The sequence below is a fragment of the Narcine bancroftii genome, chromosome 9, assembly GCF_036971445.1.
Source record: "Narcine bancroftii isolate sNarBan1 chromosome 9, sNarBan1.hap1, whole genome shotgun sequence".
In the NCBI taxonomy this organism is placed as follows: domain Eukaryota; kingdom Metazoa; phylum Chordata; class Chondrichthyes; order Torpediniformes; family Narcinidae; genus Narcine; species Narcine bancroftii.
The window spans coordinates 1465316-1490821 of record NC_091477.1 but is presented as its reverse complement, the minus strand read 5'-3'; the positions used below and the strand labels follow the sequence as shown (position 1 = coordinate 1490821).

The window sequence follows — 25506 nt, the reverse complement described above, 5'->3', positions numbered from 1 at the left end:
TTGGATAGTTGCATCAGGACTGAAGAGGAGGAGGAGAGAAAGGAGCTGAGGTGCAGGTTACTTAAAAGTGGAGATTCAGTGTTAGCCAGAAAAGCACCACATTCCACTGGTGGGATGCAATGGTATGAACATTGAATTCTCTGTCACAACACCAACACACACTTTTCCCCCTTGCACTCTCATTCCTGATAGGAAGTTTTGACCTGAAATGTCAACCATAACAGAGGCTGCCTGACCACCTCCAATTAGCTTATGACTCATTGACATTTCCACTTTCTATAGGACATGGTCACGTATTATCAGGAGGCAACATTGGGTTGAGCTGTTACATCAACATTGGGATGGCTTATATAAACCATATAACAATTACAGTACGGAACAGGCCATCTCAGCTCCTTTAGACCCACTTACCTGCTTCATGCCCTCCAATCCTCTCACATCCATGCACTCATCCAACCTTGTCTTAAATGACAAAATTGACCCTGCTGCAACCACCTCTTCCGGAAGGTCATTCCACTCAGCCACCACTCTGAGTGAAGAAGCTTCCTCTCGTGTTACTTCTAAACTTTTATCCCTTAACTCATGACCCCTCATTCCAATCTCATGTACCCTCAAGGGCAAGAGCCTATTCACATCTACTCTATAAAATCCCTCCTCAACCTTCTACTCTCCCATGATTAAAGACCGAGTCGACTCAATCTTTCTCCGTATTTTAGATACTGCAATCCAGGCCCATTTTAGTAAATCTTTTCTGCACCCTCTCTGCCTTATCCTTCCTATAATTTCAGAACCAAAACTACACAGTATTCCAAATTTGGCCTCACCAGTGCCTTGAAATAGTCTCAACATCAAACTGCTGTTAAAAAGTTTATTTGTTGGTCAAGTTAAAAATGTCAATTACAGCAAACCTTCAAAATGAATTTGTAGATTTAAACAAAAGAAAATTCCTAATGGGTGTGAGGAGAAAGTTGAAACATAAGTCAAGAGGGTGGAGAAGGAGGTATTGGCAGGCTTTCTTTATCAGGAAGATGTGACATTGTGTTGCAATTTTATCACACACTGGGTAGTTTACACCAGAGTACTGTGCAAGTCTGGTCTCCACACTAGAGGAAGGAGACCCCATTGTGTGGGAGAGGGGGCAGCAGCAAATATCCAGCACGTTGCCTGGATTGGAGGGCTTTAGTTATAGATAGGCTGTGCTTATTTTCCCTGAAGCCTTGGAGGCTGCACGGAAATTTGCAAGTCCCGAGATAGGGTAGATTGTCGAAATCATTTTCCATGGTAATGCATTAAAAACAAGGGCATGAGGTGAGAGGGAGGAACTTTAAAGAGGATCTGAGTAGCTTTTCTTCCTCACAGAGAATGATGGGTAGCTCAAAGGCAATGCCGGGGAGGCGGTGGAATCAAATGCAATTACAAAACTAAAGCAGCATTTGGACAGACATTTCAAAAGGCAACATTGCAGACAAATGGAATTAGTGTAGATGGGCAAAAAGGTCAGAATGGGCAGGTTTCAGTGTTGTATGACAAAAAGTCTGACTGCAAGAGCGATTATGCAAATTACACCAGTGGTTAAGCCTGTTAGGGATCATTATTGTGTAAGACCTTGATAAATCTCATTTTGTGACCCATAATAACTATGCTGTTGGTTCTCATGGTTTAAAACTTAATACAGCCAGAAATATATAAATACCTTTTGGATCAGATGCATTAAATAAAAAAAGCACCGAACGGTAATGAATGTAGACATACCAAAATATGACATTGTTCAAACTGCAGGTCCATCACCATTTCACTTCCAACGTTCACCACAGTTCCCCAAGAAATTTGCTGATACAATGACCTTAAACACATCACAAGGGAATTTTAGTGGTGCTACATAAACTTCCAACTGTCCAGCTCTTTTGAAAAATTACTTCAAATCAACTTCAACGCTCAAAACACACCATGGGTTCAGACCCAAAATAACACCCAACCATTTTTGTCTGTGGATGCCCTTGGACCAGTGGAAGTTCCTCCAGCTTGTGTGGTTGACGCAAGATGTTGGTCACCAAACAATTGAAAAATACATCACAGATCATCAAAGTCCTCATCGGTCTGAAAGAGGGACATAAATGAACAGGGTTGCTTGGTGGTTAATGCAAGAGTTGTTCCTGGTGACCCTCCAGTTAATGGAGGCAGCAGGGACGACAAAGTCCCTGGTTTAAGGATGCATGAACTTCTGACAGCACGGTCCAGGAATATAGGCCCATTCTTCCCAGCCCCACATGCATTATTACCCACTCCCTTAGAGTCAATGCTTTCACATGGATTCACCGTAACACCGGCTCCTTTAACAAGTCCCTCAGAACCAGCAGTTAGCAGCCCGGTCACGACCTTCTCTGTCCCTGCTGAAGATGACACACTTGGCCAGCTGTCCCAAGACGGCACTAAACTGGCCAAATCACCCAGTACCCTATTATCTTCCAGTACCAATTGTGCCAAGGGAAGGGGAGTGGAAGGAGAATCCTGCTCCCACACTTGCTGTCCAGAATTCACAGTCCCACAGTTGAAGAATTCAGTACTAGGTAGGAACTTATCCCACCTTGATGTCTCTGTTAGTTTGGCCCGGAAAGCTTTATCAGTTTTGCTTTTGTCACCAAGATGGACAGCAGAGTTGGAATCCAATTTGGACAGGTTTAAAATATCTGTTGCTTCTCCACTTTCTGGGTTCTCATTGGCATTCTTCATCAATGTGGAATTCACATACTTCTGCAACACAGAAAGCATGAGCTTAGTCAAACGTCGAAGAAATTGTTAACAAAACAGAATCCCCTCTGAGCCAATTCCTTGGGAGAAGTGTTCCCACCAAAGCTCATCTTTGTTGCACCCAAGATGTTCCAAGAAACCCAGCCCCTTAAGTACACGAACACTGCAATGATTGGCATGGATTGTCCACAGACCTGGAAGCTAGTAAGTGTAAGAACATTAATAAAGAAAGGAGGGGAAAAGAAAACAGAGAGTCACACTGGATTTATTCAATAAAGTTTGCAGATGCTGTGATTGTAGATTAATACATGGAGAAACCCAGATCATCAGGCAGTAGCTCCTGAATAAAAAGGTAGGGAGAAGGGGGCGAGAGGCCAGGGGTAAGGAAGGGGTGGGGAATGAGAAGGGAAGAAGGAGTGGCGGACAAGGGGGTGACAATGGATCGAGGGGAGCAGGAAACAAGAGGGTGGGGTGATAAGAAGGGAAGAGGGAGGAGGAGGTGGGGGGATGAGCGGGCGACAATGGGTTAGGGGATGAGGAGGTGGGGAGCAGGGGAGGAGAGGCATGGGGAGAAGTGGTGGGGAGGAGAGGAGAAGGGGCAGTGAGCAGGAGAGGAGAAGGAGCAGGGAGGGGAGGAGAACAGAAGGAGCGGGGAGGAGGGACAGGGAGGAGGAGGGGTAGGGAAGGAGCACAGGCCAACAGGTTATAGGTGAGAATGACAAAATTCTCACCAGATAACATACCATTTTCTTTCCAGCACTCTCCTTCCCACTCCAACGTCCATATGGATCCAGCTTCACAGATTCGATGAGTGATCCTCTTTTACGTTTACTAAGAATAAAAATATAATAAATTTCAATACAGACAGGGAAGAAAATGAATTCTGAATCCTGAAACTAACCATCTCTTCAGTAAATCACTCCCATCCTCCTCCTCTGTAAGCAGGGACCCAGTTATCCTCCTGCTAACCTGCCCATAATAGTCAATTCTTCAATCCTGGGCAATGCCACAATATTCCCCCATCATCTTTCACAACACCAGGATCGAAGAACAAGAGTGGCTGACTGACACCAGGTAAAGCAAAGCCCTCTGGAATAACACAACCAATTTAATGTCACTTTCTGCAATTCTGACCTTCGACTTCTACAGGCATTCTTCACATCAGCCTGGAACTGTTGCCGATCAGTGTACACCACTTCATCTCCTTCTTGATCTGAAGGTTCTTCTACGGGCTTCTGATCCAAATAAACGCTCCAGTGATTGGCTTCTTGGCTCTGAATCCATAGGAAAGCAATTTATACGGGATACAATTAAAACGGTGATACTAAATGAGATTACAAACCCTACCTTCAACTAATTTTAATTAAAAAAACCAGATCTTTCATTGTACATGGGGTTGTTGATTGAATAAAGAAGTAGCTCTGCATTCTGCTCTTCAACAACAGCAAAGACAAAGGGACAGTCACCTAATGAACTGGATTGAGTTCAAGTTGTGAAGTTCATTAAATCTGATGGCACACAGATGGGTCTGTATATATAAAAAAAACCCTCCCTTCCTCCCTCCCTTCACTTTGTACATGTCCTCTGGTGTTTGCTGATCCTGCCCTAGGAAACAGACACCGGCTGTCCACCCTATCTATGCTTCTCATAATCTTGAAAACCTTTATCAAGTCTTCTCTCATCCTTCTATGCTCCCAGCTCTGTTAACATTGTCTCATAAGACTTGTTTCCCAATCTAGGCAACATCCTGTTAAATCTCCTCCTTTGCACCCTCTCCATAGCTTCCACATCCTTCCTGTAATGAGGTGACCAGAACTGAACACAATACTTTTAAGGAGGTCTTAAATATTTGTAGAGTTGTAACATGACCCCTCTACTCCTGAATTCAATCCCCCATTAATGAATCCTAGCCTCGTATAGGCTTTCTTAACAATCCTACCAACCTGTGCGGTTACCTTGAGGGGTGTATGGATTTGCACCCCAAGGTCTCTCTGTTCATCCACACTCTTAAGTAACCGACCATTAACCCTGTACTCAGCCTTCTGGTTCATCCTTTCAAAATCCATCAACTCGCCCTTACCCGGATTGAACTCCATCTGCCACTTTTCTGCTCAACTCTGCATCCTGTCTATATCCTCTTGTAACCTTCGACAATCTTCAGCTCCATCCACAACTCCTCCAACTTTTGTGTCATCCGCAAACTTACTGACCCAACCTTCTGCCTCTTCATCCAGGTCATTTATAAAAATTACAAAGAGCAGGGGTCCCGGAACAGTTCCCTGTGGCACTCCACTAGTCACTGACCTCCAGGCAGAATACTTTCCTTCCATCGCTACTCTCTGCTTTCTTCCTACAAGCTAATTTTTTTTACCTATACAGTTAATTTTCCACTGATCCTGTGCCTCATGACTTTCTCTTGTGGGGGACCTTGCCAAATGCCTTGCTAAAATCCATATAGACCACATCTGTTGCCCTACCTCATGAATTTCATTTGTTACCCTTTCAAAAAATTCAATTAGACTCATGAGGCATGACCTTCCCTTCACAAAGCCCTGCTGATTATCCTTGAGTAGACTGGACTTCTCCAAATGCTCATAGATCCTGTCCTTAACAATCCTCTCCAATAGTTTGCACTCCATAATTCCCAGGATACTCAATAAGTGGTCTATATTTGCCATTCTCCAATCCTCTGGCAACTCCCCTGCGGCCAAAGAGGATTCAAAGGTGATAGCCAGTGCCCCAGCTATTTTCTTCCCTCACTTCCCACAGCAGCCTGGGGTTTATCACGTCTGGCCCGGGGACTTATCAACCTTGACATTTTTAAGAAGATCCAACACTTCCTTGTCCTTAATCTCCACATCGTCCAGCCCACAGGCCTGTTCTATTTTGACTTCATTGTGATCAAGGTGCTTTTCTCTTGTGAGAAAACCTCCCCAACCTCCTCCGCCTCCAGGCACATGTTGCCTCCTTTATCTTTTAGCGGCCCCACTTTCATTCTTGTCATCCTCTGTTCTTCACATGCACATAGAACACCTTGGGATTCTCTTTAAATCTACGTGCTAAGGCCTTCTCATGTCCCCTTCAAGCTCTTCTAAGACCTTTCTTAAGCTCCCTCTTGACTACCATATACTTCTCATGAGCCTTTCCTGTTTCCTATATCTAATGTATGCTTCCTTCTTCCTCTTAACTAGTTACCTCACCTGTTTCATCAGCCACTGTTCCCTGTTCCTACCATCTTAATTGCATATCTAATTTTTTGCAAATTTAAACGGGAGATTACGCCCCTGAGCCATTGTGCATGAATAGGTGGGGTATTATCTTTCCACTTGATCAAAATAGCATGTCTGGCCAGCAACGAAGTCAAAGATAAAATGTGACATTTAATTGGAGTTAGTACATTGTGTTCTCAGAGTTCCAAACAGAGCAACTAAGGGATTTGGTTCTAATTTTAAATTGAGAATCACTGATAATGTTTGAAAAACTCTCCAACATTTTACCAAACTGGGGCACATCCAGAACATGTGGATTAGAGAATCATTTTGTATTTATCACGAGGATTTATGTATGAGTAAAAACGAGCTAATTTGAGTGGGCCCTGTGTACCACTTTGAATGGCAGCAGACAGTGTTGATCAGTTTGAAAATAAAGTCCCAAACTTCATGGACAACGAATGTTCAAATCCTGTCCTCAGACATTCTTAATTTGGACTAAAGGATTGTTTTTATTTATTCCTAAATCATTTTTTTGACTCACTCAATTCACTTATATCATCTTTCATATGGCAAGGAAATAAAGCTCATCTTCAATATAGGTAGCCTTGTGTTCTTGTTACAATTTCATAATCGAGGACCGTCCTGCTTTTTTTTGTTGAATATTTTATTTTAATTTTCATAGACTCGTAAGATTCAAACAAGCCATATATTTTTAAACTTTCATGTAATATACAGACTCTGTATTTATCTCCCCCTCTTGCCTCCCCATCCTTGTATAACTGAAAATACACTCAATTACATCGACACAAACAAATTTTGGTGGGGTCAAAGACCCCTACAGAACCCTAGGAAAAAACAATCAGAAAGGATAAGTAACAAAGGGTAAGAACTTAAAATTAAATTAAAAGAAATTTAAAAACTCAAAACGAAACTGGAAGAAACACATCGTCTGCGCCATGTCCCACTTCCTTGATCACAATCATTTCCATGCTGGGACGGATTGCTACAATACCCCTGATTCGAAGGGGGGGGTTAATCCATGTGTGCGCCAATATTTTTCAAATAAGGTTGCCACACTCTAACGAATGTGGTGTGTTTCTTCCTTAGATTGTATGTGATTTTCTCTACGGAAATTCAACTCTGCATTTCCATATTTCATCGTGTGATATTTAGTTGGGAGTCAGACTTCCATGTAACCACTATATACTTCCTGGCTACTGACAAGGCAACCTTCACGAAAAAAATTTGGTATTTTGACAGTCTAAAACTCACATCCCCAATATCTCCCAAAAGGTACACATCTGGATCCTGTGAAAAATTCACTTTTGTAATTTTTCTTTAGAATGTCCACTAGGTTATCCCAGTAAGATATTATCTTTGTACATAGCAGGTAGAGGTCCAACCTCCACACCACACCGAAAGCACAATTCTGAAATTTCAGATTTTGATTTGTGTAATTTTTATGGTGTGAGGTATAGCTGATGCAAGAAATTGTATCGCATCAACCTGCATCTAGCACTAATGACCTCAGTCACACTGACTAGACATAGATAGGTCTTGCACCACTCTTCATTGATTGTTGTGCCCAAGTCCAACTCCCATCGCTCCCTCGACCTGTTTTTAGCTCAGTTTCAATCCCTCACTTTGGAATATGTAATACATCTTAGAGATAAATTTACACACATTCCCCAGTTGAATTAGAATCTCCATGTTACTACATCTAGGTAGGGCCATAAAAGGTCCCAATTTCCTGAAAGAAAGATCTTATTGGGAGAAATAGTGGCGGCGGAGTCAATTGTATTATTTAAGAAAAGGTTGGGCAGGTATATGGATGAGAAGAAGATGGAGGGTTATGGGCATTGTGCAGGGAGGTGGGATTAGAAAGGGGTGTTTGGTTCGGTGCGGACTAGAAGGGCCTAATGGCCTGTTTCCGTGCTGTAATTGTTATGTTATGTTATGTTATAACAGAATGACATGAGCTGCCTTCGCTTATAACAATCCTCGATACACCAGATCCCTTTCTGGCACCAGGTGTCCAGGATTTTATTACCCACAGTCCAGGTTGACTATCCTGCTTGCATATAAATGGAATTAAATTCCACCAAAAATCTAAAATCCGGAAAGCTCCAAGATCCAGCAAGTGGGGACCGGCGGTCGGGGGAGGTGGCCGAGGGACCGGCGGTCGGGGGAGGCGGCCAGGCAACTGAAAAGGGGTGGGGGTGGATACGGCATCACAATTCAGGTGGGCTTTCCGAAATCCAGAAAAATCCGAAATTCGGAACACACTGTCCCCCAAGGGTTCCGGATAAAGGATCGTGTACCTGTATTGATAAATCAGGCATTTTATTCAATCTCAGATCCCCAATTTTCCTAGAACTCCTGATTTTTTTTGGATTATAACCTTCCAGTAAAGGGTTAATATCTGTTATTGATGTTGACTGGTGTAAGACATGCCCCTTTAGTCCATATTTATGAAATTCTGCTGGAAGTCAGCATGGACCAAAGATCTTCTGTGTCATAAGTAACTACACTCTTACATTCTGACTTATTAGAGGGCTTAGATAGGGTGGACACCCAGCAGCTTTTTCCTGGGGCTATAATAGCAAACACTAGAGGACATCTATTTATTCTTGCACATTATGCTTTCAACTTTGATTCAACTGCATCTCCACTAACTTAACTCTTAACTGACTTTATCAGTTCACTTCATACTCTCATATTTGCCCATTTTTCAGTTTAAAATACGAGCCTTCTCTCCTTCAAATTGAATGCAAAATTCAACCTTCAATCAATTGGTGCTTCTTGGAGTATCTTCATGATGTCAATAAATTAATTGCTCAATACAGGTCTCACTACATGCTCTCTGGCTTAGCTCCAGAACATGTCATTCTAAGAAATGATCCTGAAATCAGCCTAAATTCACTTGAGAGCCCTTTAGCCATTGATTTTTCCACTTTATGTGTAGGTTACCAATCTCCCATGATTTTTGCCACACCTCTCATACTCTGACAAGTGACTTCTTTATTTTCCACTTTTCCGTAGCTTTAGTCATTGCAAGTCTAAGGTACCCTTCAATATTCAAATCCAATTTATGTCATCCTGGAGACATGCATTCGTAATGATTATCACATCATATTTATTTACTCTGTGCTCTTTGTATTAGACTTTTCAACCATACAGGGAATAATTTCTCCATTTAAGTAAAAAATTGGATAGATGGATTAGGTTTAGATGTGGGGCAACCACAGGCAGGTGGGACTAGAGTGGGTGGGACATTTTGGTCAATGTGGGCAAGTTGGGCCAAAGGGCCTGTTTCCACCCTGTATGACTCTATCCCTTTAACTTTCACCAAATCACCCATTAATCTGTTTCATGAAATGCCAACTTAGTGGAATCTTTTCACACAGTTCAACCTTGGACTTCAGGTACTGTCTTGGCAAATCTGTCTGCATTCAATTCAAGAAAAAGACATTAATGCTGTTATTCAGCTGGTATGAAAAATGATGGTCACCCAATACGAAGTTGTGGAGACTGAGCATGAATTCAAGCCCCAACATTTATGGAAATGGATGGAAAGCTAATGTACTTGTATGAAATAAAAACCAAAACGTGGAAATGCTCAGATTGGCCAGAAAATGCCATCTTTAGTATGGTCCTTCTGTATCACATACAGATTAGTAATCTACCCACTATTTTGATTCTTCTTACCTGTCCACCCACTACACAAAAGTTTTGGGCTTGGCAGTCATCACTGGAATATGCTGGTTCCTCAATGGGCCTGATCAAAAGAAAATTACTCATATTATAACAGAGAAGTACAGAGTTTGGATGAACATGCCAAATCTACTCCCCAGCTGCACTGAATCTGATCTGGCTGGGGAGATATCTTAGTTTCATCGAACTTGCTTTAAAGTTCAACTGCATATATAGATCCTTCAAAGACAAGAGTTTTGTACTGCAGTTCCAATCCACCTCAATCAGTTGGAGCTGCTAATCCTGTGTCATTATCATTTGCTGGCAATTGAGGGATATAATGTGAGCTTAGTTGGTAAATTTAAAATGTAAATTTTTGAATTTAGAATGGTAACTGGCCCTTTCTGCTCATCCCACCCAATTGACCTAACCCCCGGTACGTTTTGGAAGGTGGGAGGAAACTGGAGCACCCAGGGAAAACCCACACAGACATGAGGAGAACGTACAAACTCCTTACGGACAGCGCAGGATTCAAACCCCAGTCCTGATTACTGGTGCTGTAACAGCGTGGCGCTAACCACCACGTCAACCGAGGTGCCCCAAGCTCAGATCTTTTCAAAATCAATACTGTAGAGTAAAGTGGGATGGTGGGAAAAAGAATGATACTTCAGCAGACCTAGAGATCATCATGGGTGAAAGGAATAGTGCTGATTAGGTTCATATTAAATGTCATACATTAGTGAGCATTGGATATGCCACAAAGGAGTTTTACTAACGTGGTCCAGGGACGAGAGAGCAGTTGTATGGAGAGACAGAGAAGGGTATTTTCCTTGGAGTAGAGACGAGTACAAGAAACATTTAATAGATCATGTTATGCAAACTTTTGCAGTGGCAGGATGGTCACAAGACACAGATTTAAGGTGACTGGCAAAAGAACTGTAGGTCACAGGACAAGACCAGCGGACTGATACTACCAGGAATCTGTTGCAAAGAAGGTTGATAGAATACAGTTCCCTCGGAGCTCAAACTTAAACAGAAATGTAGATGGAGAGATTTAATTTGTTGAATTGTACTGGCAAAAATAACCAAACCATGAAGGTGGCTGATCAATTTTCTATCATTGTTCCTGTTAATGAGAGAAGAACAGGAATGAAAGTCCTCATGTTGTGAAAGATTATAATCTGAAATGTGCAACCTGAAAAGGCGCTGAAGCCAATTTAGTGGGAACTTTCCAAAAGGAATTCATAAAAGGACACCAGTCTTGTTCAGTGCCCCTGTACAAATTACATACAGTAAAACCCCCTATATCCAGCACCGATGGGGATTGGTAGATACCTGATAAGCAAATTTGCCAGTTGCTTGAGATTGCGTGGGTGCCACTAGGGGTGCCAATTTTAAACTTTTGTATTTTTTTAACCTATATATTTTTTTAATGGTTGCTTAAATTCCAGATATTGGGGGTTTTACTGTAATTCTCCTATAGAACAAAGACAGGTTACCAAGTAGCGGCTTCCATCGTCAGCCCTCGCAGCATGTTCAATTTCTGTACATGATGTCTGCAATCAGCCCCCGAGCCCTGGCCATACACCTGGGGAGACCATCACATCAAATCATATAACACAGGGAAGGAAGCCTGGAAAGAAACCTGGATTTATACAGCAAGCTTCACGCCCATACTTTTAAAATGGCCATTGCATTTCTTGTATTATAATTGTGCACAGGTAGTTTCGCTAATTGAATGATTTATAATATCACAGCATATCAGGGAGAACCACCTCTTCTTTAGTTTTTTTCCCCAAAATGTTATTGAGCATCAAAAACAACTTTTACACATTATACAGATACACATTGTTATCCTATTTTCATTTTTTTTTTAAACAGAAAAACCAACACATGTACAAACATTCACATACATCATCAGATACATGCCCAGACCTTCCCCCCCTGACTACCTTAGCACCTTTGCTGACAGTATCATCAATATATTACCGTCTCAGTTAGGCATTTACTTTGTAAGCACTCGGAATTTGGAGAAAAAAAACGTATAATGGGTTGCCATTTGTGGATTTTTTTTTCCAGTGGGCCCCCTATCACACTTACAGTATAACAAGATTAGAGAGTTGGCTAATAGAGATGTAAATGCAATTGCGTCTTTCTGCAGGGAATTTAGAGAGTTGTCAGAGATCCTAAATATTACAGTCAACGGGCAGGGCTGCAAAATGACTTTAAATATTTTGGATGGTGTGCTGAATACTCCACTCCAGAACCCTTGTATTTTGGGGCAGTAATAGAACATGTGAATTAGGTGCCAAGGGGAGCCATTACACTGATTGCAGTTAGGATACATGGCTGACAGTCTGGATTTTGAAAAGTGAAACCTGTGCAGCACCTTGAACTGAATTCTGTGGTTATTTCAAAGATTCTTTTATATCCAACTGATAGGGCACGTCTCACTTAAATGTGGCTTTAACACACAACCCTCGGACTCAGAGGTGAGATTGTCATCCAATAACCTGTGGCTGGTACATCTGTTTGCCCATTTACAGTCTGTGGTTCCCAGGACAGCCATCTCTGGAACCATGGTTCTAAAGTGTAATGCGCGTCGAAAAGAACCAAAGACTTGTTGATCTAAACCAAGGCTTTTATTAACTAAAAGACTGGAGTATATCATGTAGGTCGACCAATCCAGAATGACCTGGTCTGGCTAGGAGCAATCCTTTAAGACTTGCCAGTAGGTGTGGCTACACTCTCAGCCAATCACAGTCATCCTACACTACTATCTGTACATAGACACATTAGTGATAGAATCTGTTCTATCAAATAAAGGCACTAATTTGTGCACTGACCAGAGACTTGCTATTTCATTTTTATGTGCCAATTGAAAGAATCAGGGGACTGACACATTATTCTCAAGCTGAATTGTGCATTTGTGTTCTGTTTTCAGCTTGTGACTTAGCTCCACAAAGTTGGCAAACTCACCTTCAGCACTGACTGCTTCTCTCCACATAATTTGCAGTTCCACTTCTTGCTCTTTTTAACCTGAAATCAACAATTGTTTCATTAAAATACACATTAAATTAAAAACACAGGGAGTCACGTGATGGAGTAGTGGCCGGACGGTGAACTCCAGCCCTCTCCAGAAAAGTCGGGAAAAACAAAGGAAAACACAAAGGCACAGAAATAAAAGTTACAGAAAAGTGAGTATAAAGGTGGAAAGAAGATGGCGACAAAAAAAGAAAAATCGAAAGCAACGGTAAGAAGAGAGGAAGAGAAGACAAAGGAGGAAAAAGGTGAAGGCCTTACCTGTCCGAAGAGGCCCGCTGCGGAGAGAGAAACCCGCTCCCTCAGGTCGGTAAATAATGGACTACAAAAATGGCTCGCTGAGCCGAGTAAAAGTGCGCAACCGCGCATGAAAAAAAACACACCGACGGGAGGGGGGACCAGCTGGGGAGTCGATCTCCACAGCCGGCAACGACAGCTGCAGAACACCTGCAGCAAGAAGAGACCACAGAAGACAATAGAAACAAGAAAGAAGAGAAGGAAAGGGCAACAAAGAAACAACAGATGGCCAACCCAGAGGAAGAAGAGGAGGAAGAGTACAGTGAAATAGAAGAAGAAAAGAAAGGCAAGATAAAGGAGGTACTTTCTCTTATTAAAGGATACATGGAGTCATTTAAAGAATGGCAAACGCAGGAATTTAAGTATTTAAGAAAAAGAATAAACAACACAGAAGAGAAAATGAATAAAATAGATATGACCTTAACAGAAATGGGAAAGAAAATGGACAAGATGGAAGAGCGGGCAGTAGCAGCAGAAATGGAGGTAGAAGACTTAAAAAAGAAATTGGAGAAATCTAATAAAAAAACTAAGGAGACACAAGAACTACTAGCTCAAAAAATAGATACAATGGAAAATTATAACAGAAGAAATAACATAAAGATAGTGGGCCTTAAGGAAGATGAAGAAGGCAAGAATATGAGGGAGTTTATAAAAGAGTGGATCCCTAAGGCCCTAGGATGTCCAGAACTACAGCAAGAAATGGAAATAGAAAGGGCACATAGAGTATTGGCCTCTAAACCACAACCACAACAAAAACCAAGATCTATTGTAGTAAAATTCCTAAGATATACTACAAGAGAAAAGGTACTGGAGAAGACAATGGAAAAAGTAAGAGAGGGCAACAAACCACTGGAGTATAAAGGGCAAAAAATCTTCATTTATCCAGATATAAGTTTTGAACTCCTAAAGAAGAGAAAAGAGTTCAATACAGCAAAGGCGATTTTATGGAAGAAAGGGTATAAATTTATACTAAAGCATCCAGCGGTATTGAAAATATTTATTCCAGGACAACAAAATAGACTATTCTCGGATCCAGAAGAAGCACGAAAATTTGCAGAACAATTACAAAAATAGACTGAGGGAGGAAGTCGGGTAATGAGAGTAAAAATGATCACGATTGATATGTATGTGGGTAAAGACAAAAATAGACTGAGGGATGAAGACGGGTAATGAGAGTAAAAATGATCACGATTGATATGTATGCGGGTAAAGAGGTATAAGAGTGAATAGAGACAATGTGCATACGTGAATGTATCTGTACTTAGAGGAAAATATAGATAATATAGACAAGAATTAATAAGGGAAGGTAATGGAATAGAGAGAATAAAGAGGGAATTAAAAGAGTGACCTTTGTGACATATGAAAAGTGAAATCTTTTCTGGGGGGGGGGGCGGGGTGGGGGGAAATAGCGGTCACTGCAAAATCAGTTGACGCTTGCGAGTGGATTCGCAAATCCAAATGGAGAGGGGAGATGTGGTTGTCCGACAAGGGATAAAGGACAACTCAGGAGGGGAAGGGGAGATTGGGGATAAATAAGATAGAAATAGGAGAATAAGGAAAATGTTGGATGTTGTAGGAATGTTGTCTTATAAAGAGTTGAAAATAAGAAAACAGAAATGGAAAAGGAGGAAAGGTAATGATGGAAAAACGGAAAGAGAAGATAAACAAAATATAAAAGGGCTACGCTGAACTATATGACTTTAAATATTAATGGAATACATAACCAAATTAAAAGGAAGAAACTACTAAATTTAAATGAATAAATGTATTCCATTAGAAAAAATAACATATAGGTTAAGAAATAATATTGAAATATTCGAACAAGTATGGGAGCCTTACATTAAATACAATAGCGAAAACCTACCGGGGACAAACATTACCTAAGTTGATGGAAGGAGAAGGAAAGAAAAGAATGGACTCAGTAGAATTTCTGGTGTATTTTTGTTGAATGACAACATTGTCTGACTGGCTTAATGCAACCAAGATTGTATACCTAAAATGGATGAGGGGGGGGGGGGTGGGGGGTGGCCTGGGAGGAGGGAGGTGGCCTGGGAGGAGGGAGGGGGGGGGTGGGGGGTGGCCTGGGAGGAGGGAGGGGGGGGGGAGAAAAAGTCACTGTATATGTGTGAAAAAGAAATAGTGTATATCATGGCTAATATGATTTATGGTGTGAAAAATTAAAAAAATTAATTAAAAAAAATTAAAAACACAAAAAGCCAGTGAGAACTGATTAAGTAGGGGTTTCTGAAAAGAAACAGGAACATTTTACAGAACCAAGAGCAAAAGCAAGGAGTGTCATAAATGGAGAGCTCTTTCTCTTGCTGTGATCCCTGTGAATCATGGGGTGGGTAAAAAAGAAAGGGCTGCTAAATGGTTCAGACATGATTGACTGCATGGCACAGCCCATCCAAGGTGATGAATGGAATCCACATCAAAATCAGAGTGGTCAAGGTACCCACTGCAGTGTAGAAGAATTATCCAGTTGATTGAAAGGTAAAAGATCCTAAAGCAGTGATTCTCAACCTTTTTTTCCCCCATTCACATATCACCTTAAGAAATCCCTTACTAACCACAGAGCACCTTTGGCATCCAACCACTGTCCTAAAGTGTTTTGGCTGCATGTGCACACTTGGTTTTGTTCTCACCCAGTCTATCCAAAGACCATTCCCCATTGCCAGCCACACTCTGGCACCCTAGTTCACAACGGAGCTGTACTCCCAGGAGATAGCTCACAGGCTTCACAAAGAACATGGTATTACAGAAATCAAAGGCAATGCAGCAACTGCATCAGACAATGCAAACATTATGTGGTGCTGTGAATGGCCGATGTCTGCTTCCATTACCAAATTCTCTGCACCACTTTCTCTTCATTGCACTCCAGGCTCATGAGATTAAAAAGATAATATTTTAAGAACTTAACCTAAGAAATAGGAGCAAGAGTCGGCCCGTCAAGTCTGCACTGACATTCAATGTGATCATGGCTGATCTGATGATAGCCTTATTTTCACCTACCTGCCTTTTCCCCATATCCCTTAATTCCCCTGCTATTAAAAATCTATCCAATCTTGCCTTAAATAATATTTACTGAGGTCGCCTCCACTGCTTCAATGGGCAGAGAATTCCACAGATCCACCCCCCTCTGGAAAAGCAGTACCTCATCTCCCATCCTAAACCTACTCCCCTGAATCTTGAGGCTATGTCCCCTTGTTCTCGTCTCCCCCACCAATGGAAACAATGTACCTACCATTTGGAGCAGATAGATCACGAAGCAGCAAAAGGAAAAGATGCAAAGATCTTCTCAAACTACCTCTACAAAGTTGGAACATTATGTTGTGGGAACCTCAGGCACAGAAATGCTGGAGGAGCCTCAGCAGGTCTCGCAGCGTCCGTGCAAGATACAGACAACCAACACCTAACTTTCCATTTGGGCCTCTCCAACCAGACAGTATGAACCCCGACTTCTCCGGTTTCTGCTGGCCCACTCCCCATTCTCCCTCTCTTCCCCACCCCTCTGTCTCCTTTCCTCCAGCTCTCCATTCACACAGCCACCTGTTCCCTCTGTGAGAGATGGGAAAATTGACCTAAAATTATGAACATGGAAGAAACTAAAGTTCATCAGTAAAATGGCTGAAACCAGTTCAAACAGGATAAGTTTGGGGCTTAGGATGCAGGAAAGCAGAGTCAGCACGATTAACATAAGAATCTTCTATCCTTTGTGACAAGACCATAGGACTAAGATAAGGAATGGTAAGGTACAATAGAATGTAGGAAGTTGAGGTAGTCTGGATCAGATAAGGGTCTCCTAGCCCTGGACAGAAGTACCAAGTCATACATTTCTAATTAGCTAACCATACACAGATTTATACATATGAAATTAGCCAACCCTAGATAGAATGAGTCAACTCTGCATATCAAGAGACTGTAGCCCAGAGAATCAGGAAGGTGTGAATAAGGACAATGACATGATGGGGCACCCACAGGATACCCCCTGGTCCTCCAAGTGTACTGAAACTGCACGTAGGCAGGAAGAATTACCTATGCCAAACCCATCCAGGGGGCAGAAGAATGTAAGGGGGAGGGCATTCTGATACTGAAATTGACTGTATAAAAGTTGGGTGAGCCCCAGTATATGTGTGTATTCCCAGGGTAAGGGGAAGCACCCAACTTTGCATTGTTGTAGTAATAAATGTTCTTTGTTCTCAATTTTTGTCTCGAGCAATTTCTTTAAAGGTACTTTAATTCCTAACAAATGGGGGCTCGTCCGGGATCACACTCCCTCCACTGACAGAGTACCCCGACGACGAGAGTAGGTGCACCCCGGCTGATTCAGCTGGACTCACGGGCGACGGGTGGCTGGTCAGTGGAAGAAGCGAGTGATATCCGAGAAGAGGCATTGAGAACAAACGGCGGAAGGACGCGCGCTAGAGCAGTACTGCCAGAACTCGGTAAGAGTATTTTACTTGTTCCTAAGTATGGGAATAGCGGGCAGTAGAGATGAGAGTCCTGACACAGGACGTGACCACCAGATAGCTACGTACAGCCCGCTTGGGATGATGTTATCTGAGTGGGGCACAGGAAAGACCCGCGGTAAAGACAAACTGACGACGGTCAGGTATTGTTGTAATGAATGGGTGGGATACCCGGTTAAAGGGAGCTCCGTGTACTGGCCAAAATTCGGATCCGAGGATGAATGGATGTGTGAAGTTTGAACTTATGGCTCTATCAAAACCAGCCAGACAATGTTGAGAGCAGGGAATATGCAGCCTGCTGGCTCAAGGGATCCATTGAACAGCTGGTTTTGAATGAGAAAGAATCCAGGGATAAGAGAGAGGAGGAACCTCTTGTCCCTGAATCACAGGGTTGGGATGTGTTACATTCCCTCCCTCCACCCTATGTTCCTCCTATGCCAGCTCCTATCTTTCCTTCCCCTCCTATGACCTACCCTTCTGCACCTTCCCCACCACTAGAGAAGAGAGAAGAGAGCAGGAGTGGTATGATAACTTGCTCACAAAGCACTCGATTACCACCTCTGTTGGCAGGAGAGAGAGGTAACTTTAATTCAGAACAGCGTGAGACTCTTCAGGAAGAAAGGGCAGAACCCTTTGATTCATTTCCCAGGGAGCAGGAACCCAGACCTAATAAGCCAGAAACCAATTGGATGAGACCACTGTGGGAAGTTCCCATGGGAGAGGGTCTCGGTTTCGTAAATGTGCCCCTGACCAGTACTGAAGTGTGTAACTTTAAGAAAGAACTGACCTCCCTGATAGAAGATCCCCAGGGATGTGCAGCTTGGGACCAAATATATATACAATATGGGGGTCTCGACATAGAATCCCCAGCAGGGGAACAATTGGTACTAACAGGTTTTGTTACCAACTCAGCCCCAGACATTAGGAGAAAATTACAAAAGACAGAAAATTGGCATGAGCAGGGAATAACCCAGCTTCTACAGATCACACAAAAAGCATTTGTCCAGACATCTGAGGATAAGCAGAAAGCAAAGGCTAACATTTTGATGCAAGCAGTTAAAGTAATAGTAGATGAGTAACATGGAAAAGGCAGGGACTGTGTGCCAGCTCCTGAATGTTGGGAGAAGTGCAGGGAGTGGGAGAGTAGAGACCAGAGATAATTTCATAAATCACGACTTCCCACTTCAGTCACTGACCAATATTGATTAAAATTCATGCTAAAAATTAAATGTCATAAATGATCGTTTTTCAATACTGTAGAATTAGCGAATTTAACTACCAGTTAATTCCAATTTATGAAATAAATTGTATTTAAATGTGATTTTGCACAGGGAGTACCTGAGAGTTGAGTGATGTTATAACATTTGCAGGGAGAAATGTTTGCGCAAATAGGGTGAGTTCTATACATCTTAACTTTAAGTGTATGTGAGATAAAGAAAGGATCTGATGTGTAAAGTGGCTGAATCAGCCAGTTGAAGGGGGAGTGTGCATGTCCCTTTAAGTGCACTGTGGCACTTGAAATTGAGGCTTCAGGCTCTTGTCTTGCAGTTAGAGGTATGGAGCCCTATCAAATACATTTCTTCTACACATTCAGCAGTCAAGGTCCGTGAGTTTAAAGATCACCCACCTCTGGAGAATAAAGATACCTCTGGGGATTCCTATGGGGATTCCTATAAGTTTAATCATTCATTTCTCTGGTGCATTTTCCTCTGGAGTGAAATTAATGCCTCAGCACAATTTCTCTGTATTGCCGCTGTTATTTAATTCATGATAACTTTCCCCCATTCATCAGGTTTATATTTAAATCCGGTAGTGCGGAAGTTACATTGTAAATAATCACGGAGGTAAATCCTGCGCAACTGGATTCAGCTTAATGGAGAAATAAACCTGCGAACTGGTCTATGGTGCTGTGTGAGTACTGCAATAGGTGGAATATGATTTAAATTGGTGGCATAGTTCAGAACAATTGGGTGCATAAGAATAATAATATCATTAATAACTCACAAATCTTGTACCAGATGCTATTCAGTACATCTTGACTTAAGGACTGGAGAAATTGGCATGTTAGAATGAGATTGGCATGGTACCAATATTTCTTGATTCAATAATGACTCCACAAGCTCCAGGATTCATGCAGCAGAACTTTAAGTGGAATATAATAGAAACTAGCCTGTACTTAAATTATTGTGTGTGCAATCTTCATAAGAACATCTTTTAACTTTTTTTGGTGCCTGTTTTACAGACTGTTTTAAATAAGGCCAGCTCCTGTGAGCTGTGGCACAAGGCATTTTACTTAAGGCAGAACTAAAGGTTGAATATGTTTCAAGTTCTCTTGCAGGGGCTCTTGTGCTGCAATGTCTGTTATGTACTCACTCTAACAAATTGGAGGGTTGTGCCCCATACAGACAAGCAGCTCCAACTGCATTTTAATAAGGTCTAACATATTCAAAACCCATGCAAATATGGTTTGTGTTTCATTTTACAATTTTTACACTAACACAAGGGAAAGTCAGATTGTTACAAAGTGCCGTAATTTAACATTTTTTTTCGTTTCTTTAATGGTTTATTCAGTTATTGTTGTATTTTACTTGTCTTTTGATTATTCAGTTATTGTTGTATTTTATTGCAGTTTTCAATGAGCTTTACATTTATTGTGTTTTATTCAGTTCTTATTGTATTTTATTGCAGTTTTCAATGAGCTTTACATTTATTGTGTTTTATTCAGTTCTTATTGTATTTTATTGCAGTTTTCAATGAGCTTTACATTTATTGTGCTTTATTCAGTTCTTATTGTATTTTAATGCTGTTTTTAATGAGCTTTACATGTATTGTTCATTGTTGTTTACTAATTTCTTTGGAATATTGTTCGTTAATGTTTTAAGCCCCCCTGGAATAGGGGCAGCAGAGGTTACAATTCAGCTCCTTTAGAATGTAGACAGGGCATAGATTTAATGTATAATCATAATGGGATATAAGGGATCCCAATACGGACCAGGGGAATTAAACAGCTTTAGTGGAGTACATCTAATTTGTATCTTAGCCTACACAGGTATTAAAGACAGGAGTTTTGAAGCGATAGCACAAAGGACATGGTGGGACAAAGACAGACAGAATGGTAGTCAGCATTGTACATGTAACAGAGAGAGAGAGAGTTAATACATATGCTAATGTACACAGACAGGCTGCAACTCACAAGTTCAATGATATATATGCTAATGTTAGCAGACAAGCTGCAACACACAGTTAAATCACAAGAAACAATCCCCCCCCTGCTTGGTCACTTTTCATCACCCCATGAAAGGGAGCACCAGTTTCCAACAACGTGAGCTGCTTGACACTTTAATATCAGGCTCCAAACAGCCTTCGGAGATCGGTGGCCCTAGGGTTCGGGGCTGAAGAGGACATCAGATACGAGCCACAATCAAACGGAACCGCCTGACTACTGCTACTCGTTCGCTGCTGAAGGCAGCGCTTCTCATAGACTGCTACTCGTTCGCTGCTGAAGGCAGCGCTTCTCATAGACTGCTACTCGTTCGCTGCTGAAGGCAGCGCTTCTCATAGACTGCTACTCGTTCGCTGCTGAAGGCAGCGCCTCTCAGACTTCGTCGGGACAACACTTACAAAGGTCGTGTGCTTCAAAGACACTGCTTCAATATTTCAACGTATGGGATGGACTAGACTCTTTACTGAGAACTGGAGCCTGATACTCCAAACCCTAATAAGCAGCTGGACTCACTCCCCTGACCTTCATGGTGCTCCCCTACCTAAAGACTTTACACAGACATTACAATTCGGTTATTGACCAGCTGGGTAAAACTACACCTTACACTTGAAAGATCAGTGTTACTGATCTAAAAGAAAAGTGAGGAGAGGGGGGGGGGGATCAGTCACACTGACACTAGTAACCAAAGATCAGTAACACTGATCATGGTGAAAGATCAGTATTACTGATCTAAAAGAAAAGTGAGGATTGTGAGAGATGGGAAAATTGACCTAAAATTATGAACATGGAAGAAACTAAAGTTCATCAGTAAAATGGCTGAAACCAGTTCAAACAGAATAAGTTTGGGGCTTAGGATGCAGGAAAGCAGAGTCAGCACGATTAACATAAGAATCTTCTATCCTTTGTGACAAGACCATAGGACTAAGATAAGGAATGGTAAGGTACAATAGAATGTAGGAAGTTGAGGTAGTCTGGATCAGATAAGGGTCTCCTAGCCCTGGACAGAAGTACCAAGTCATACATTTCTAATTAGCTAACCATACACAGATTTATACATATGAAATTAGCCAACCCTAGATAGAATGAGTCAACTCTGCATATCAAGAGACTGTAGCCCAGAGAATCAGGAAGGTGTGAATAAGGACAATGACATGATGGGGCACCCACAGGATACCCCCTGGTCCTCCAAGTGTACTGAAACTGCACGTAGGCAGGAAGGATTGCCTATGCCAAACCCATCCAGGGGGCAGAAGAATGTAAGGGGGAGGGCACTCTGATACTGAAATTGACTGTATAAAAGTTGGGTGAGCCCCAGTATATGTGTGTATTCCCAGGGTAAGGGGAAGCACCCAACTTTGCATTGTTGTATAATAAATGTTCTTTGTTCTCAATTTTTGTCTCGAGCAATTTCTTTAAAGGTACTTTAATTCCTAACACCTCCTGCCAGTGAGACTGTGCTCTACCCCATGCCCTTTTCTTTGGGCGCCTGCCTACATTTTGCTCATCCCTTGATTAAGGGCTAAAAAACCGAATTTTACCCGATACCTGCTGGACCTGAAACACGGACACGGGGCCCCGGGACTCAACCCCCCCCCACCCCCGGGCCCGACCCCGACCTCACGAACACGGGCCCCCCGAGCCGGACCCCGACCTCACGGACACGGACCCCCGGCCTCAACCCCCCCGGGCCGGACCCCGACCTCACGGACACGGACCCCCGGCCTCAACCCCCCCCCCCCGAGCCGGACCCCGACCTCACGGACACGGGCCCCCCGGACACGGGCCCCCCGGACACGGGCCCCCCGGCCTCACCGCCCCCCCCCCCGGGCCGGACCCCGACCTCACGGACACGGGCCCCCCGACCTCACGGACACGGGCCCCCCGACCTCACGGACACGGGCCCCCCGACCTCACGGACACGGGCCCCCCGACCTCACGGACACGGGCCCCCCGACCTCACCGCCCCCCCCCCCCCCCCCCCGGGCCGGACCCCGACCTCACGGACACGGGCCCCCCGACCTCACGGACACGGGCCCCCCGACCTCACGAACACGGGCCCCCGGCCTCACCCCCCCCCCCCCCGGGCCCGACCCCGACCTCACGAACACGGGCCCCCGGCCTCACCGCCCCCCCCCCCCCCCCCCGGGCCGGACCCCGACCTCACGGACACGGGCCCCCCGGACACGGGCCCCCCGGACACGGGCCCCCCGGCCTCACCGCCCCCCCCCCCGGGCCGGACCCCGACCTCACGGACACGGGCCCCCCGACCTCACGGACACGGGCCCCCCGACCTCACGGACACGGGCCCCCCGACCTCACGGACACGGGCCCCCCGACCTCACGGACACGGGCCCCCCGACCTCACCGCCCCCCCCCCCCCCCCCCGGGCCGGACCCCGACCTCACGGACACGGGCCCCCCGACCTCACGGACACGGGCCCCCCGACCTCACGAACACGGGCCCCCGGCCTCACCCCCCCCCCCCCCGGGCCCGACCCCGACCTCACGAACACGGGCCCCCGGCCTCACCGCCCCCCCCCCCCCGGGCCGGACCCCGATACCTGCTGGACCTGGAACGCCCGGCATTGGCAACACCTCAGCGCCTGGAAATGCGGCGCCATCTCTGACGGCTCGAAACTCCCGCCGCAGCTACTGCGGCCGCGCGCAGCGACCAGCCGGATCCCCCCTCGCCCACAACAGGTCGAGGCGCCCCCTCTCGGAAGGAGGCCGGAGTGACGGAATCAACCCAGATGACGTAGTGAGCCTCAGATGCTGGAAACCCGCGGCCAAACACAAAGTGCTGGAAGAACTCGGTGGGTCAGGCAGCATCCGTGGAAGGCAACGGACAGTCAACGTTTCGGGCCGAAGACCCTGCACTGACCATCCGAGACTCTGATATTCATGAAAGAATATTGATCTATTTGTGTATAAGACTACTTGTCCTGCGTGGGGATTGTTTGTCTGGTTGTGTGTCTGCGTGTTTTACACCGAGGACCGGAATCGGTGCTTCGTCCGGTTGTACTTGTACAATCAGACAATAAACTGGACCTCAATCTAACACCATAAAGTATATCGAGAGCCCCATACAGGTTAGGCGTTCTTCTCTCAGCATCCACAAGCCCGGTGATCCACGCCCAAGGTAGTCCCCATGCTTGACAACAGACCACCAGGGGTGTGAACTCTGAGGGAACAGCAGAGGGGCATAGGGCACCAGAGTGGGAGGATGCTCCCCTCCCTGCCATGAAGCAATGGAGAGGACCCCCAAGGCAAGGTGACCACAACAGTGGACCACCGAGGGGCTTGGAATCCAAGTGTCTCACCCTAGGACACCGGCTGCTGGATACTGGCCCATGGGAACCAGCCTCTATTTGGGTACTGAGGGCAAGGAGGGCTCCCGAAGGGTCTCGGACATTGATGCTGATCATATCGGGAGTTCAGAACCAGGAGCACGGGTTCCGGAATCTGATGGCAGCGGAGAAGAAGCTGTTCTTGTGCTGCTTGTCTTTAGGCTCCTAGACCTTTTTCCCCAAGGGTAGCAGAGTGAAGAGGGCATGGCCTGGGTGGTGGGGTCTTTCAGGATAGAGGCCACCATTTTAAGACCCCCGCCTCATGCGGATGTCCCCGATGGAGTGAAGTCTGGTGCCTGTGATGTTGCAGTTTACAACCCTCTGGAGTTTGTTCTAGTCCTGAGAGTTCGTGCCTCTGTACCAGAACCAGGAGCACGGGTTCACGGCTGCAACAGGCAGGAGGCCATGTGACTGCAGAGAATGTGGGAAGGCTGAAGGCAAATCTACAGACACTCAATGTCTCTAAAGGGACACTCTTTTGCTTCTTTCCCTTATTGCTGGGAACTGGGCTAGTGACATTCTCTCAGCTTGCCTTTACAGGAAGAAAAGGTTATCCTATTTAGCGTATTGTGCACATGACAAAGGAATATTAATGACCTTACCCACTTTGCTCTTAAATTTTCTTATTTTTGAATGGAACCTATAAAAGTGAAATTATGTCACCTTTGCTCTGTCCCAAGGATCTCTCTCTGAATGGTATGTCACCGAAGACTCTCGTAAGCTTGTACAGGTGTATCGTGGAGAGCATCACTGCCTGGTACAGAGGCACGAACTCTCAGGACTAGAACAAACTCCAGAGGGTTGTAAACTGCGACATCACAGGCACCAGACTTCACTCTATTGGGGACATCCGCATGAGGCGGTGTCTTAAAATGGTGGCATCAATCCTAAAAGACCCCACCACCCAGGCCATGCCCTCTTCACTGTGCTACCCTTGGGAAAAAAAGGTCCAGAAGCCTAAAGACAAGCAGCACAAGGACAGCTTCTTCCCTGCTGCCATCAGATTCCGGAATAATCAATGAACCAAAGACACTGCCTGACTTTTTGTGCTCTATTGTTTTTATTTTTTTCATAGTAATGTTGCAAGATGGTGATAATATGTTTGTACTGTGATGCTGCCACAAAACATCATAACCTAATTTCATGACTTGTGACAATAAATTGATTCTGAAACTCTGCAGTTCTGTGTTGTGTCTTGCTTGTTGTACTGTGTGTGGACACATCTCGCTGGACTGTTCAGTGCATTTTGATATCCGAGACAATGAACTTGAAGCACACTGGGTAATGAAATCAGAGGATGGTGGGAAAACTCTACACGATGGCAGCAGCAATGGCAAGGTTGCAATTAATCTTTCAGGATCAGGCCAACCTTCTCGGATACACCAAATCTGCCCAGAAGGCTGCAGATTGGAACAGCAACTCCAATTTCACCCTGAAGCCCAGCCCCAGGGCACAGAGTGACTCTCCTCAGTCTTC

The 25506-nt window shown here is 44.3% G+C and overlaps 1 protein-coding gene across 1 annotated transcript; it reads right to left on the bottom strand.

The window, feature by feature from the left end:
• Positions 1 to 1752: 1752 nt before the first annotated feature.
• On the bottom strand, positions 1753 to 24108 carry mrnip (MRN complex interacting protein). Its single transcript, XM_069897834.1, has 9 exons — positions 24004 to 24108; positions 23771 to 23864; positions 23245 to 23396; positions 12633 to 12692; positions 11153 to 11241; positions 9669 to 9738; positions 3883 to 4022; positions 3492 to 3579; positions 1753 to 2751 (listed from the first exon to the last, which is right to left on the bottom strand). The coding sequence occupies exons 1-9, from the start codon at positions 24106 to 24108 to the stop codon at positions 2071 to 2073; spliced, it is 1479 nt and encodes a 492-aa protein (XP_069753935.1). The 3' UTR covers positions 1753 to 2070.
• Positions 24109 to 25506: the final 1398 nt, after the last annotated feature.

Excerpts from the sequence above, each read along its gene's own strand:
- mrnip (XM_069897834.1), bottom strand. The coding sequence starts at position 24,108 with ATGATCAGCATCAATGTCCGAGACCCTTCGGGAGCCCTCCTTGCCCTC. Across the intron at positions 11,242-12,632 it reads AGAAGCAGTCAGTGCTGAAG|GTGTATGGCCAGGGCTCGGG; the intron begins GTGAGTTTGCCA and ends TGGTCTCCCCAG. Across the intron at positions 9,739-11,152 it reads ACGATGGAAGCCGCTACTTG|GCCCATTGAGGAACCAGCAT; the intron begins GTAACCTGTCTT and ends TCTTTTGATCAG.